A 16837-nucleotide genomic window follows, 5' to 3' on the forward strand; every position below is an offset into this window, starting at 1 on the left:
ACATGGAGGAAACTGTTAATTTGCATATATAAATGTAGTGTTACTACTTAACATGGTTCTTTAAGGAAATGTTTAAAAAGTAGCAAGTGGTTTTTTTTTTTAAAGTTCAACTTAAATTCCACAAGTCTTTGAATGTTAGTAAGGAAAAGATTTTTTTTTTTTTTTTTTTTTTAAGACAGAGTTTCATTCTTATTGCCTAGGCTGGAGTGCAATGGCACGATCTTGGCTCACTGCAACCTCCACCTCCTGGGTTCAAGTGATTCTTCTGCCTCAGCCTCCCGAGTAGCTGAGATTACAGGCATGTGCCACCATGCCCGGCTAATTTTGTATTTTTAGTAGAAACGGGGTTTCTCCATGTTGGTCAGGCTGGTCTCGAACTCCCGACTTCAGGTGGTCCACCCACCTCGGCCTCCCAAAGTGCTGGGATTACAGGCATGAGCCACCCCACCTGGCCCGATGGCTCACACTTATAATCACAACACTTTCAGAGGCTGAGGTGGGATGATCACTTGAAGCCAGGAGTTCAAGACCAACCTGGGCAACATAGTGAGATCCTGTCTCTATCTTTAAATAAATAAATATAAAAGTAATAAAAAAGAAAGTTCTGGAAGTCTTTTAGGGTAAGGTGAGTTACTAATTGGACAAAAATATATTGCATACTTGCTGTGTGCTCAGGTTTGTTTACAAAGGTTCAGATAAGCAGTTTTGTAGATAAAATGTAAGTCTGATATTTGAAAACCATTTATTACACCCCTGTCCTGGGCACTGTGGTAGCCTTGGGGGGATTGCTGAATAAGAAAAGCAATCTTGTCCAGGCGCAGTGGCTCATACCTGTAATCCTAGCACTTTGGGAGGCCGAGGTGGGCGGATCATGAGATCAAGAGATCGAGACCATCCTGGCCAATATGGGGAAACCCCCTCTCTACTAAAAATACAAAAATTTGCTGGGTGTGGTAGTATGCGCCTCTTGTCCCAGCTACTCGGGAGGCTGAGGCAGGAGAATCGCTTGAACCCGGGAAGGGGAGGTGGCAGTGAACTGAGATCACGCCACTGCATTCCAGCCTGGGGAACACAGCAGGACACCATCTTTTAAAAAAAAAAAGAAAAGAAAAGCAATCCTTGGAATCCTTGGCCAGGCAGGATGGCTCATGCTTATAATTCTGGCACTTTGGGAGGCCAAAGTGAGCTGAATGTAATCTCTAAGGTTAGATACAGTTGCCAGTTTTTTTGTTGTAAAGAGATTTGATCTGTAAGACATAAGCCCTGGAAATCAGCAGGGTTACAGGAAACACATCACGCTGGATCTATATGTTGAATGCCCTGGGTATGTTCTCACAGTGCTTCGAAGGCAGCTTTTGGAGTGGTTTTCATCTACGTTTTCCCCATCCCCCATTCCAGGTAACGTAAATGGGAAAAAAAGAAACCACACAAAGAGGACACAGGACCCTACAGAAGATGTTGAAGTTGAGGACACACCCAGGAAAAGACTCAGGACAGACAAGCACAGTCTTCGGAAGGTAATTGTGTTCCAGGTTTGCCCGCCCTGTCAGTGTGTATGCTGCGGGACTCTTGGTGCCACTTTTTCCCTGCATGGGAGCACACACGAAATGCGGGTGGCGGTACACTCAGCTCCTCCCAGGCTGGTATTCAGCAGAAGGCTTGCATTGCTCACAGAACCCCATTGAGAAAGGCTGCTTAAGAAAGCAAGTTCTTACCCGCCAGGGGTGTTATCACAGAAACTGATGATATGTTGCTTTCCAAGAAAACAGACATCCAAATGCTTTGAGTAATACTTGTTTTTTAGATTGGACAAAATTGTCATTAAAAATGACCTCTTCGGCCAGGTGTGGTGGCTCACGTCTGTAATCCCAGCACTTTGGGAGGCCGAGGCAGGTGGATTGCTTGAGGTCAGGAGTTCAAGACCAGCCTGGCCAACATGGCGACACGCCGTCTCTACTAAAAATACAAAATATTAGCCGGGCGTGGTGGCATGTGCCTGTAATGCCAGCTACTCAGGAGGCTGAGGCAGGAGAATCACTTGAACCTGACAGGCAGAGGTTGCTATGAGCTGAGATCACGCCACTGCACTCCAGCCTGGGCGACACAGCAAGATTGTGTCTCAAAAAAACAAAACCCCAAACACCATAACCTCTCTATAGGGCTTATTATTCAGGATGTAAGTAATGAACTGGCATGAACGTCCATTAAGGATATGTGTTACATGTCAGTAAAAAAGTCAACAATTCATTAAAGGCAATGAACCTAGATTTTATAGACTCATTTTAGTTCATTAGTAATTCATGTTAGTGTTTACTGAATGGGAATACTAAACAGCTGTGCAGGAAAAGGGCAGCATAGCTACAAAGCCAGCCCCTGGTCCTTGTGCTCCTCACTTACTGCCAGCGTGTGTCCAGGGGCACAGTTTGCCTGGTGCCTGCAGGGGAGTGAGACCAACCAAGCAGGCCCTGGGTTATCCTGTCTAGCATATGGTGCCATGCATGTAGAAGACGTGAGCCCTTTTCCGTGTATGAAGTAGTGCCATTCATTTCAGCTGTCTCAGATGTCCGTCCAGTTAACTTTTTCATGAACTGAGACTTTAATTAGACTTAGTACTTTGAATTTCTATTTTATTTGATAATAGTTCTGGCTGGGTGTGGTGGCTCACCCCTGTAATCCCAGCACTTTGGGAGGCTGAGGCAGGTGGATCACCTGAGGTCAGGAGTTCGAGACCAGTCTGGCCAACATGGTGAAACCCCATCTCTACTAAAAATACAAAAATTAGCCAGGTGTGGTTGCACATGCCTGTAATCTCAGCTACGCAGGAGGCTGAGGCAGGAAAATCACTTGAACCTGGGAGGCGGAGGTTGCAGTGAGCTGAGATTGCGCCACTGCACTCTAGCCTGGGTGACAGAAGGAGACTCTGTCTCAAAAAAAAAAGTTCTGACAGAGTAGTTGTATATTTGTGATTTTGAGTAAAGCTTCATTCTGTCTTTCACTGATCTAAATTAAAATGTTCTTTTTATTTCAAAGAATGGAAAATAAATCTCACATTGCTACGGTGTAAATATGTGGACACCATATCATTCATCTTATTTCTTTAAACTCGTATTTATAGTTGAGAGGAGCAGGCAGGCCCTGCCCCATTTTTCTGGCCAACAGAACATTCTTCTGGGGCACCTGCCATCAGGTGAGGTTGTTGAGCGAGCAAGTGTTCAGCAGTAAGCTAGGTCAGATTCACCTGTAGTCACTAAGGTTTATAGTTACCAGGAAGCGTGCACTTAATATTTGCTCTGGTCGCCTAAGTTTTTTTTTTTTTTGAGAGTGAGTCTCACTTTGTCACCCAGGCTGGAGTGCAGTGGTGCAATCTCAGCTCACTGCAACCTCCGCCTCCTGGATTCAAGTGCTTCTCCTGCCTCAGCCTCCTGAGTAGCTGGGATTACAGGTACGTGCCACCATGTCCAGCTAATTTTTTTGTATTTTTAGTAGAGATGGCGTTTCACCATGTTGGCCAGGCTGGTCTCAAAATCCTGACCTCAAGTAATCCACCCACCTCCGCCTCCCAAAGTGCTGGGATTATAGGTGTGAGCCACTGTGGCTGACCAGGTTACCTTCTATTAAAGTAGCCGTTTGCTGGCAATCATACTGAAACTGATTGCTTTGAAATATTTGTGTAAATAGTATACCTAAAAAATACGTGACCCTGGAAACTCAAAATACTAAAATTCACATTAAGTGGCTAGTAATGTTTTATTAGCTACTATCTCAGGAGATAGCACATGATAAAAAGAAGTAGTGGTGTCTCTTCAGATTTGGGTTTTATAAACCTGATCCAAACCACATATGACACCCAATGTGCACTGAGCACTTCTGACATGCTGGGCACCGTCTCAAGTGCATTCTCCTGTCACCTTGTGCATGATCCTCTGGACTCCACACCACTGCATCCTGTCTTACCAGCTCTGGTTCCAGGCAGGTGGGTGAGATGGGGTATGAGTGCAGGAATGGCAAGTCGTTCCCTGGGCAGCACTGCTCTAGTGCTCTGGGGACAGGGCATTTTTCAGCCACACCCTTCAGAATCTCGGCCCTCGATAAAAGCTTCATGATCATTTCTCCCTTTTTTTGCTTTTCTCAGTTGTGACATATTTTACTGATGATCCTTGTTCATTAGGTGTATCGGGAGTTTGTCTAAAAATTGGAAATCCTCAGTGTAGTGATACTAGTAATGTTGGTCCTGACTTAGCAGAGCTGAGTCTAACTTGATTGGGCACCTCTTGAATGGAAGGATCAGTTTTTCTCATGTTCATGCTCTGCTCTGGGTTCAGTGGAGAGTCTAGGTGCATGTTAAATACGACTTGTATCAGGTGTCTTAACCACATGACTGCAGCAGGTCTTGGCGTGGCCCCACCCACCTCGCCCTCCTGACAGATGCGAGAGCGGGAGGTGCGAAGAAAGAATCAGTCCAGATTGTGAAAAAAAGTCTGAGATTGGGCAACCACGGATGACTTGTGTGTGGAACACATTTCCAAAGGAAGAAGTTTCTGCCACGAAACTTTTCAGCAACCTGTGTTCATTCACATGAGGAGATTTTTTCCTTTCTTTTCCTTTTGTTGTTCTTTTTCTTTTTCTTTTTTTTCTTTTTTTCCTTTTTTTTTTTTTTTTTTTTTTTTTTAAATAATAGAGAGACACAATCACTGACAAAACGGCCAGAACAAGCTCTTACAAGGCCATGGAGGCAGCCTCCTCGCTCAAGAGCCAGGCAGGTAATGTGGTCAGCGCCCTTTCCTTCTTGGCTTCTGGGTGCCCAGGCTGGGCTGGGTGGGCGGGTTGAGAGTGTGAAAGGGGAAGGCCGGGGCTGGTGAAGGGGAACAGGCCAGGGGAGGAATCCACAATTAAGCTAGGAGTGAAAAAGAAGGAAGGGAGGTTCTCTTGCAGTTGAAAAATAAACTGTTTTAATGTGTATGGCTGTTTTGAAGGGTTTGGCTAAATTTTATTGAAGTTACTTTTTACTTGGCTCTATTATTTTCAGTTTGAAATTTTACTAGAAAAGTGATTTCAACTAGAAGTTTTCAGGTTTCTTGATGGTGCCAGTTGCTACTGTAGATTCTGTCACCCTTCAGTACCCTGACCCTCTGCATGTAAGCTAACAGTAAGGGCTCATTATTTATATTTCACATGCTAAAGAAACTAGCTTAAAACATATATGAAAAATAACTGCCAAAAAATAAGAGGGGAAATTACACTTCCTTTTACCTTTTAGGTATCTTTTTGAAATACCTGTTTGATCCCTTATTGAAGAAGTCATACCTTCTCCAACTCTTAATTAAAAGGAAAACAAAACCTTGGGGGAGGAGAGTGAGGGGGGTTGGGAATGGCTCTGTTTTTCTTGTTTTGCATGAGGTGCTGGACTGGCTTTTAAAAATCGATTAAACAGACTCTTTTTTTTTTTTTTTTTTTTTTAAACATTTGTGAGCAATTGGACATTTGAACACCAGCTGATGATATAAGAGCATTATTACTTTTAAGCATGAGAGTAGTGTGGTTATATGTAAGACTTCAGGTTTAGAGATTTGTGCTAAACTTTTTATAGATGAAATGATATGTCTGAGATTTCCTTCAGAATAATCTGGCAGGGGGACATGGAACCAGATATGGATAGAGCCGTGCTGGCCCCAGGTTGATGTTTTTGGGGGCCAAGTAGTGAGGACATGGGGTTCATTGTACAGTTTGTCTGCTTTTGTTTATGTTCAGATTTTTTCCATGATAAAAAGCCAGAAGGACAAAGGAATTCAGAAGATTCATCTTTAGAACGTCACTTATTTGAGGGGTAATTTTAAAGCAGTAAAAAGATTAAGGGTTTATGATTTGAAACTTTACAAACCAAAATTATTTTACAGCAACGAAAAATCTGTCTGATGCATGCAAACCACTGAAGAAGCGAAATCGGGCTTCCACGGCAGCATCTTCAGCTCTTGGGTTTAGCAAAAGTTCATCTCCTTCTGCATCCTTAACTGAGAATGAGGTAAAATAATAATAATAACAGTAACCATGGCATTGGTATGAAGGCCATTTAGCTGCCCACGCTGCAGTGTGAGTAACGCTCAGACTTCATAAGTGCAGCATTGGTGCTCACTGCCAGTGCAGATGCTTTAGGGCCTCATGGCTATCTCACATTCATGAAATGGACAAACAGTGCACTATGTTAGTTTGAGCACTTTTTATACACACGCACACAGTGTGTACATGTACAGGTATACTTCAGTCTTGATGCAGTTTCATAGTTCTTAAAATCTGTCTTAAGAATGTTGTGTTCTGTGTAGCCCTCACACTGTAAGAGTTCACATGGAAGTAAGTCGCGTTGGTTCTGAAAGGGCACAGTGTCAGTTGAGCTGACATACTGAGTGGGGTGGAGGGCGACTCACACACCACACCTGATTCCTGTTGCTTCCAGACCTAGGCTCATGGAGGAAGCCAAAGATTTCTTTGTTCTCACGCATTTCATGGCTTTGATCCTTTAAATTCTGGCACATTTTTAGTTACTTGAGTGTTGAGGTGAGTCAGAACTACCACTGTAATATGACTCCTGTGTTCTGGACTTGCAAAGTATATGATAGCAAAATAAAGCCATTTGAGACTGCTGCCTGCCATCATTGTAACATGACACTTAGACTTTATTATCAAACCTAAAATTTTTGCTGTTGCCAAAAACAAAACAAATAGCCACAGAATGTAGGTGTGACACTTTTTTGTTCAGAGGTAGTTTTGGTTTCCTGATTTTTAGGGATTACCTTCATAGAGCTTTGGAGTTTTAATTTCTTGTATTTGGTTCTCCGTGATGCTGATTTTCTCATTGTAGACATGGGTCCTGTTTTTGTCATATTTATGAGGGGATGATAACTGGGGGCCCTTTTGGAACAGGGTAGTGAGGCAAGGGCTGGACAGGCCCCTTACTCGTGCTGAGTCAGAAGGCGGCACTTCTGACCAGGTCCCTGCTGTGGTCCCCAGGAAGGATGGGGTGTGCCTCAGTTGTTTCCACTCGTTAGAGGAGGGTAGGCCTTCCAGTGCAGGAAGGTCAGGGACCTGGGCAGCCTGTGCGGGCCTCAGAGAGCTCTGCGGCTTGCCGCTCTGAATCCTTCGTGGTGGTGCAGATAGCGACCACTCCTCCGAGTGGGATTTTCTGCAGTGACTCAAACCAACTCAGTAGTGGCTGAGACCTGCTCATGGATGGTGGGACTGGGGCTGGTTTACAGTTTGATACATGTAGATAACTAAGCATTTGTGATGTTGGGACACACTGGAGAAAATGCAGTAAGAATTATTAACTGAAACATCTAGGAGCTTACTGAAATATGGAAAGGCAAATTTTATACAAAGTATTTTTCCTTTCTTTCTGTCCAAGTTCAGGTTAAAATCCTAGAAAATTAAATGAAAGGTCATTTACAGTTCCAAAGAAGAATATTAAACATTTTTCACTGAAGTTGAGATTTTTGCTTTAAACAACATTTTTAATGAGTTTTTCTGTTATCATAATTTTGGTCCAGTTATTCACTTGAGTTGTTGCTTATCCTGTTGTCAGGTACAATAGAGAGAACATGGAGCCTGCTGGAATCTTGTCTGTTATTCCTAATCCTAAGTCATGTATATCAAAGACTTTGATTCAGAGTCATGCATGAGGCTAGTGCAGCAGGGGTTGAGGCCTGCCCATGAGTCAGGGGAGCTCAGTCTCCCTGGCCTAGGCAGTTGTTCTGACCTTGAGAAGACTTAGATGAAGTATTTTATCATCATTAGACTTAACTTTTAATTCTTTAGAATGTCAGAAGTTGATAGGCTGTTAAATACATTTATATAATACATTACATATGTGAAATCAATGCACCTTCCTACATTTTGAAGGTGATGCATAGATCCCATAGTGTGCATCATGTTCCTTATATGAAAACATTTAAATTACTGGGTCTTTTCCATTAAGCTACTTTTGTATGGCTTAGATAAATCTTCCATTAGTGTTCATTTTTATAGAATTAATGCTGTTAAAACAACTTTTAGGTGAACAAATAAACTTGTCTGTTATGTATTAATGCGACTGAGCTACAGTAAATGTTTGTGATGTTTCCAATACTGAATGCCTGTTAGCATATGAGGCAAAGTGTAGTGTTATAAAAAACACTCTGTTGACTGCTGGGCCCGATTCTGATGTGAGTTAGGTGACCATGAGAATTGCTGTTTGAGGTCCACACTGACACACACCCATTTGGGTCACACCCCCTTTGCATGTTTGTATTTCCTCCCTTTCATCACATTTGTTTGAAATAAGGTACTTTCATAGGGTTGGTATTTCAGAACACTTTAGGTCATGTTATAGTTTAAATTCTTCTTGAAAAAGGTATATGTGATAAAAATTTTTATTGGAATAATTATTACATGGTACTACATCACCCTGAGGAAGAGAATAGATTAAAATTACACACTTGCATGACAAAGGCCTGTGAAGGAATTAATGTGATTTGTTTTGTAACTTCATTTTTTATTCCTTTAGTAGAGCAAATTCTTATTTTTTTCGCCTTCACTGGTAACAGCTTTTGTGGGAGCCCACACCAGTCAAGTTGGATTTGAACCCAGCTGCCCTGTACTGCACTTAGAATGATGTAATATTCCAGGATGCTGCTGCAGGTGGCGTATCATCGTACACACTCAGTGACATTTCTATCACAATCATTTTATGGAAGATGTGTGATAATCTGTTTTTACTGGTATTAATAAACACATACAATGAAGAAAACAGATAACAAATTTTAAGACCAAGGTAAGATACCTAATCAAGGCCATTTAATCAATCACATTCATCTCATAATAGAAACACGTTCATATTCCAGTGGTCCATGTAGATTTCAAGTTGAAAGGCAGGCCCTTTAGTTGGGGGCTGTCCAGAGCTGCAGCAGGGCCTTGCACGGAACGGGTGGCCCTCTTAGAGTTGCTTCTCCTCTAGTTTTTAACTCGCTGGATTTTTGTGGAAAATATCAGCGTCGGTACCCTCAGAAACAAACTAACAGCACATGTTAGGAGGAGTCCTCATCAGCTGTTCTTATTGCCAATGAGATATGTTCAGTATTGTAGATACTACACTAATTTCCAACATAAGAGGCAGGAAGAGTTTTGATTCTATCCTTTTTTACTAAACAGTTTTATTACGACACTAGATACAGTAAATTTTTAGAAAAAAATACCATTTACAGTATTGTTGTGAACCATTTAACCCTTTTGATCCAAGGCCCCAGACCAGGGGGATACTGTAATCAGGTTATTTATACCAACTGCTGCATCGGTTGCTTCTGTAGAGCATCAGCCCTCATGTTTCACTGTCTTAATGTAGGGGAGCAGCCTGGTGTCCTGCCCCAGGTGTCCGCATTTTTGCATGGCGAGGAAAAGGCTTACTTGCCCTTCAGCTCATAAAAGCAGAAGGTGTACTATTCACAGTACCATGCGAGTAGCCCACAGTTCATTCCCAGCAGATTCTTTGGCTGTGTTTTATCTTTAATGAACGTTTCTGACTAATATTTTGTTGTAAACCATTAAGTAATGTAACGCATGTAAGACGCTTAGGGTGCCTGGCCAGGACTCCATGGTTTCCTGTTGTGACAGTAATAATGGTTATAATAATAAAAATGATAAAATCGCCATCATTCTATTTTTATCCAAAAGCATAAATTTTGCTTTGGCATGAACAGTGGTCCTCTTGACTGCATTATGCATGCGAGGATGAAATAAACCTAGAAGTGGCAGAACACTGGATTTGTGTGTGTGGCGCTTTAGGGTGCTGGACTACATGGCTGAGGGCTGGTTGGGTCGCTCTATTGGCTCTGCTCAAATGTTGCAGGGTACGTAGCCCCAAAGATGGCCTAGGAGCAATCTAAGCTATGTTACTCCAAAGGACATGAAAAAGCTCAAGAGTAAAATTAAAATTCTCCAAAAAAAATCATGAAATTTAAAGATGGGGAAAAAAAGATGGTATAAAAATGGCTCCGGTTCAATAAGCAGTCACCCAAAGTAAAGACTTTACCCTGAAAGGCTTTTGGTGAAAATGAAGGTTATTTCATTTGAAATTACAACATGATGAATTTTGCGTGGGTGACCAGCCAGCTAGCCCATAACTGATAGATGCATTAGAAGTCAGCCAATGTGTTGGTGCTCCCTCTCTATTATGGAGAAAGTGAAACCCTGCAAATGACCAAATGGTTTCCAAAGAGCAGCATGACATCGGCATCAGCTGAATACCCAAGGAACACACGGGGGAACATGGACGGGCATGACAGTGTTTCTCAGCGGGAGGTGACATCGTTCCCTGGGGACATTGAGAAGGTGGGTGGGGGTTAGTGAACTCAGCACTCTGCAGTGAGAAGGACAGTCCCATGTGTGGCAGCACTGCCCCACTTCAGATGCCAGGAGTGGGCTCATCATAGAGGAGCGGAGTTTTCCAAGAGGGCCATCTCCTGGTTTCCTGAAGGAGGTGGCTGGAAAGAGCTCTTGTTTTAAAAGAACTTAGAGAGGACCATTGGCTTGCCAAGAGTACAGAAATTCATTATGCTACTAATTTAACATGGAATTCCTTCATTTCATAAGAACCTCAAAATAATGGTGATACATTCTAGCCTTAAGACATTTGAATTGCCGGTTGTTGAGATGAATTTTGGTTGTCATACATGGAACCATTTTAGTCCCATTTGACTCGCTTCGGACACCACACCATGTCTGTGCCTGGCGAGGGGAGGTGGCTCTCTAGTGTAAAACTTGAGGCATTCACAAGAGGTGAAAACTTGTCAGAATATATAGAAGATTAGATTGTAGCTGTTCTAAAAATGTAAGTACTCCATTGTAATAGGGTGGCATCTTGAGGTAGTGCACGTATTGGCAATAGAGGTCCTGAATTGTTTTTCTAAGACTGATCTGAGAGCCACTGGACCATCAAGCCTTTATATATCTGCTTCTAAAATTGCCCCACCTGCTCTAGATGGATCTGTGGGCCTTTCCTCAGTGTTCATGCAAAAATTAAATGTCTTTTTTCAGTCATACGGACTCTAGGTGTAGTTGCATCTCAGTGCTATCTTGAGTATACATTTTATTTCTTATACCTGTATCTCCCAACTAGAAACAGCTCCAGTGTTTTTAAGAGACTGTTCCTTAAAACCAGTAGGAAACTTAAGTGAGGTTTCATGACACACAATCTTTCATATGGTGAAAGGCACAGGGTGACTGTGTGTGATGTGCAGAGTCCTCGGACAGGAGTCCGTGGGTCCTCTGTCCCACTGCTGCTTCTTGAGTGGGTGGAGTGGTGGTTAGAGGATCTCCGAAGGGTCCCTGCAGCTCTAGGGGGATCTGATTTTGTGTTTTTTGTTTAAGTACTTCACACAGAAGCCTAGGTAGATTTAAAATGGGGTGCTCAGGGACTGGGGAACAAGACGCGGGTGGGGTGGGAAGATGGGCATTTGGAGAGTTTCATGTAGCTGGAGACTTTAAGAGCTGAGCACACCAGAGGAAAGGAGGGAGGATGCTGTGTGAGAGCCATGCTGTCAGGAGCAAATTTGCTGCTCCCATGCTGCCCTGACCCTGGCCCTGGCCTTCCTTGCCCACGGTTTGTGCCCAGAGGTATGTGTGAGGCTGCCAGCACAAGTGCTGAGTCTGTCACAGAAATGTTTAAAAAGGAAAAGTAAGGTTATAAATTGGCATCTAGTTCTAAAACCAAAAAAAGTGCCTGTGGATGTATATAAAATTAAGATGATAAGAAAGTGCTCCTGAGAGGGCTCTTGCCAGAAGCCTGATGTGAGTAGGTGGCACCTGTGGTAGCAGGGCTGCGAGCTGGGCTTCTGTCCTCCTCTGTGTCCCGGCATGGAAGCCAGTATAAGCATTTCCAAATGAGGGAAAAGTCCTTGGCTCGTTTGATCGAGTTGAGTTGAAAGGGTTGCCTTGGCGGCAGAGGCTCCTCTGATGGCTGACATCAGTCACTGCATCTGGGCCTGAGACGTGCCTGGAGGACTATAAAGCCACGATTCCCCTCACTGGAGAGGCTCCTGTCTGATAGCAGTAGATGAAAAATAAGGTCATTTTGACTTTGGCAAGCTTGCTTCATTTCTTTTTCATTTGACTTATAACACACTTCTCTAACATATCTAGCCCTTTTAAATTGTTAATTAATTTAAAGGTTCCTCTGACCAGGTAAACTTTTGTATACAGACCAGGTGAGAGCCCTTTTGACTTAGTGTGAAAATGTAACATTTTATGCGTTTAAAATCAATAGGTTCATCACCTTAGTTTTAAAAAAATCTATAAACAGAGTAATTGCTGAGGTTTGCAGTTTATATTTGAGATTATAAAGCTAAATTATAGTCTTTTGCCAGAGAAACTGAAGTAACTATCATTAGAAAAGGTTTCTCAAAATACTCTCAAAGCTGTTATTGGCTTGTTATTAGCTTCTAAAATTTGTGGGCGGCGGGGGGGGGGGGGGGTCTTACATTTATTTATTTATTATTTATTTATTTAGAAACGGAGTCTCACTCTGTCGCCCAGGCTGGACTGCAGTAAGTGGCACAATCTCGGCTCACTGCAACCTCCACCTCCTTGGTTCTGGCAGTTCTGCCTCAGCCTCCCAAGTAGCTGGGATACAGGCGGCCGCCACCACACCTGGCTAAGTTTTGTATTTTTAGTGGAGACAGGGTTTCGCCATATTGGCCAGGCTGGTCTTGAACTCCTGACCTCATGATCTGCCTGCCTCACCCTCCCAAAATGCTGGGATTACAGGCATGAGCCACTGCACCTGGCGGATCTTGCTTATTTTAAAAGAAATATTCTGACTCATATTTTAGGACTTTGTGTCAACGAAATTGATTTTGATCACTTTGGGTACCATTTTTATTGTTTTACCTAGAATATTAGAAATTACCACTAATTTATCTGGCAGTGATGTCAAATTGACTAGCAGGTAGAAAATTATTTGTATTATATTCATCTGATTCCTTTACTGGATGAGCAAGGGGCATGCTTCCTTTGGGACATTCTCACAGCAGGGTGTCTCTCCAACAGCCCAACAGCCCTCATCTTGTTGGTTGGATACCTTTGAACTCCATGGTTACGTGTTAGGTCCACATTTATGTTTTTTTCTAGCCTACCTGTAGTTGTTGGCCTTTTTGCATATAACTCTCGGGTAATATTTTGAAGCATGCTGACCATCCAGGCATATAGAATTTTCAAGAAACGACTGAGGTAGGGGTGGGGGTCGTGGTCCGGCTGATGGGGGGTTTGCTCAGCACTGCGCTAGTGGAAGCAGGTGTATTGTGGGCAGTTTTGTCATTGTCCTCAAGTCCTTTACAGACAGTGCACAGCCTGCTGCCTGCAGTCAGCCAGACCAGGCTCCTCCCCAGCACACTCCCTGTGGGATGGCCGCTGCTCAGGACACAGTGGGACAAAGTTGGGTTGATAGGATATTTTAGACTCATTTTACTTTTGACAGGGGCAGGCCTTGAATTGGGAACAGCAGCCACCTGGCCTCACTCTGGCCACAGGTGACACTTGGTCCTTGCTGCCACCTGCTTGGGGCTGTGTGGCTACGGCTATACAAAAGCCTGTGCAGGTTAGAAGATGACTGTGGTGTGCAGCGGTGCTCTGTGAATGGAGACTTCTTCTATTCTCAGAGACTCACCCCCAGCCCTGAGCCTAGAATTTAGTGGTAGCCAGGAAGTTTCTAGTTTGTGTAACCTAGAAGGGTCATTTTAATAAATATTGTTATGAACTATAGTATTTTAGATGATGAGTGACTAATTTTGACTAACATTTTACTGTGCTGTTAACTTGGAAGACCTGTTTGAGATTAGTCTTGATTTCACACTCATTTAATCTGCTGAGCACAGGGCTGTTGTCATTTGTAAACGCAAACACTGTGGAGGTACTTCTCGCCATCAACTTCCTTCTTTACAAAAGCATCACTTCAACATGAAAATTATGTCAGTTTATAGAAATATTTATTGTTCAAGGTCTGTAATTGTATTTCAAAAACGATGTCGTATTCAAGTTGTGAAGGGATTTGTTTTGTCAAAAAATTAAAAACTCAATGTGTATGACACCACTCTGAAGAGTAGGGGACTGCTTTGCAGTCACAGAAGGTGGCATCTGACTGCGGCTCATACAGGTCACCCTGAAGGGCCATGTGCTTTTAGCAGTTGGCTGGAATGTGTTCACTAGGTTCCATTATGTTTGGTAATATCATCTTGAAAAGTCCCTGTAATAGATCAAGGAGACTGCATTCCCTGCCCTGAAGGAATGTATTTCTAAGGCAAATAGGCAACTTGGTACTATCTTATTCTGAGTAGAGAGTGGAGAAAGTATTTTCAGACTGAAGAAAACTTTGAAAAGTCAGGAGCTAAGCTGCTCGGAGCTCAGTGCCGCAGCATGGCTGTGGTGGACGTGGGAAGCAACGGGAAAGTTCTTGACAGTCTGTGTCTGCTCAGTCCCTGCAGTTTTCCTTTCCAAATGCATCCCGTTGGATATGGAATAGATCGTAGATATTGTAGACTGAGATTTGGGACTGTGTTGGGACCGTACAGGTGAATGTGCCACCTCCACAAATGGCTTCTCCGAGTGAGTCACGTCACCTGGTGCGTGGAGGTGGAGCCTGCGGCTGGAGTAAGGCTCGCTGTGGGACGCCCTCGTACTTTGCTCTCCTTGCGGGTGGTTGCCGAGCCGAGAGCGTTGGATCCTCCCCGACTGTGGCTAGTTGTCTGTCCAGTGGCTGGGAGGGGGTGTGGTGGGAAAAAGTCGGAATCTTTACAATCTGTGTCATGGACTGTACTATTGTAAGGTCTGTATTCTGTATGTGGGTCCCAGACCCTGATCAGGAAATGAGCCTCATATGTGTCTTTAACATTTATATATTTCCATTCAAAATATGTATTCAGTGTTTATTTCCTCAAAACAGACTTTGTTAATGTAGGAAATCTCTCCAAGTGGAAACGTGCTAACTTTTTCTGTAAATCTGAAATAAAAGGTGCTGTTCCTTCCTCTGACCCAGGACTGCTTTGTGTTTTCTGTCTTTCTCTCCATGCATTTTTTTCCTCATTTTTAAAGCTTTTTAAGTTTGTTCCACCACGTTAAGGGAAGAGCATGGGTTGGTGGATAGCGCTGGGGCTCTCTCCTCTGAGCCATGCAGAAGGCCCCTTTCTCTGGGCCTTGGTTCCCCCATCAGATGGGTCAGCTTGGGCGACTGTGTGGGTGACTCTCTGGGGCCCCAGACAGTGTAGCCACTGCTTCCCGATGCCCTGTGCTCCCCTGGCACCCCCTCCAGTCTCATCTCAAGTGCTCAGGTCCCCAGTGCTGAGTCCATATCTGAGGGGTTGTTAAATTTGGGGTTTGAACTCAGAGCATGTCAGGTGGCCCTTCGTGGGTGTTAAAGAGCAGGACGTGAGCTACGGCCCCCTTAGGGCCCTCCCGGCAGCCTCACAGTAACAGAGCCTTAAAATGTGTACTGCTTTGATTAGTGTTCATGACACTAGTCCATCTTCCTGGAAAAGGTGAGGAAATCAAGATTAAGAGGCCGCGTTTTCTTTAGACTTTGTGCTGTCAGGAGATGTATCTAGTGAGACGAGAAGAGCGGCTCATCTGTCACCACCCACAGTCACCAGTCAGAGCCGACGGAAGCCCTTGGAAAAAGCCCACTCTGGCCGGGCGCGGTGGCTCACGCCTGTAATCCCAGCACTTTGGGAGGCCAAGGCGGGTCAGGAGATCAAGATCAGCCTGGCCAACATGGTGAAACCCCATCTCTACTAAAAGTACAAAAAAATTAGCCAGGCTTGTTGGCAGGCGCCTGTAGTCCCAGCTACTCAGGAGGCTGAGGCAGGAGAATCACTTGAACCCAGGAGGCGGAGGTTGCAGTGAGCTGAGATTGCGCCACTATACTCCAGCCTGGGCAACAGAGCAAGACTCCGTCTGGAGGGGGAGAAAAAAGCCCACTCTAACATTACTCTGAAGTCAGCAAACACTTCTGTGTTTGTTTTTAATTTGTTTTTCTTCCATCGCTCCCTGTAATGTCAGCTAAATGTGGAAAAGCTCATTGATAAGGTCACAGGATTGGTCAGAGTCCCTGGTGGGGTTGGCTTTTATTTTTTAATGTGGCCCAATTCCAATTTCTAACTTTGTGTTCATTGGCAAACAGCAAGCCGATAACATGATTACTTGTTTTTGTGATGATTGAGGTGTACAGGAAATGTAGTTTACGCTTTTGCTCTGTTTCATCTCCAAAATTCAGTGTTCAACACTTACTTACCTAACATCAAATAAAAACCAAATTTTTTAAACACTTGATTTGACAGACAAGAAGATTCTCTATTTTATTCATTTAAACATTTGTTGATGCTGCTTGTCAGGTGAGGGTGAAACGCTGTGTTCATGAGGGTGAGGCTTCAGCCTGGTCTTCAGTGATTTCTGTTAAATGAAGGGGAGACAGAGGCAGAAGAGATAGAACCTGCGAGCCATTCCACTCGCTCAGGGATTCCATGCCTCTATCCCAGACCTTTTACCTATAGACTCAGATGTGAATCAAGTAGGTAGATTTTACCTTGCCTTTGCCCACCTCACTTCTCTGGTGGGGAGAACAAGTGAACTGTGAAATACCAGGAAAAATAGGCAATGGGAGAAAGAAGAGAAACCGAACGGTCAGCCTGTGGTGTGAGTCCGGAAGACTCTCCTGACTGCACCCCCGCATAGGCACATACTTGGAAGGACACATGGTCTCCGCCCCGGAGGCAGCTGGACAGCATGGTCACCTGATGAGGCTGACACTTCCTTCATCTGTGGTTCCTTT

At 43.8% G+C, this 16837-nt stretch overlaps 1 protein-coding gene across 8 annotated transcripts in view; it reads left to right on the forward strand.

Moving 5' to 3' along the window:
* The window catches only part of NSD2 (nuclear receptor binding SET domain protein 2), a 115187-nt gene that overhangs the window by 66834 nt on the left and 31516 nt on the right, over positions 1-16837 (forward strand). For 6 of the 8 annotated variants that reach the window (XR_012434553.1, XR_012434554.1, XM_045392033.2 and 3 more), the window contains exons 7-9: positions 1399-1517; positions 4679-4760; positions 5895-6019. Coding sequence is in view for 6 of the 8 variants with exons in the window: in XM_045392033.2 (XP_045247968.2) it covers positions 1399-1517; positions 4679-4760; positions 5895-6019 (326 nt within the window). In the remaining 2 variants the exon portion in view is untranslated. Of the gene's footprint in view, positions 1-1398; positions 1518-4678; positions 4761-5894; positions 6020-8573; positions 15045-16837 lie in introns of those variants that run through there. The other 2 variants (XM_045392036.2, XM_045392035.2) reach the window with 2 other exon arrangements.

This window comes from Macaca fascicularis, chromosome 5, assembly GCF_037993035.2.
Source record: "Macaca fascicularis isolate 582-1 chromosome 5, T2T-MFA8v1.1".
Lineage (NCBI taxonomy): Eukaryota > Metazoa > Chordata > Mammalia > Primates > Cercopithecidae > Macaca > Macaca fascicularis.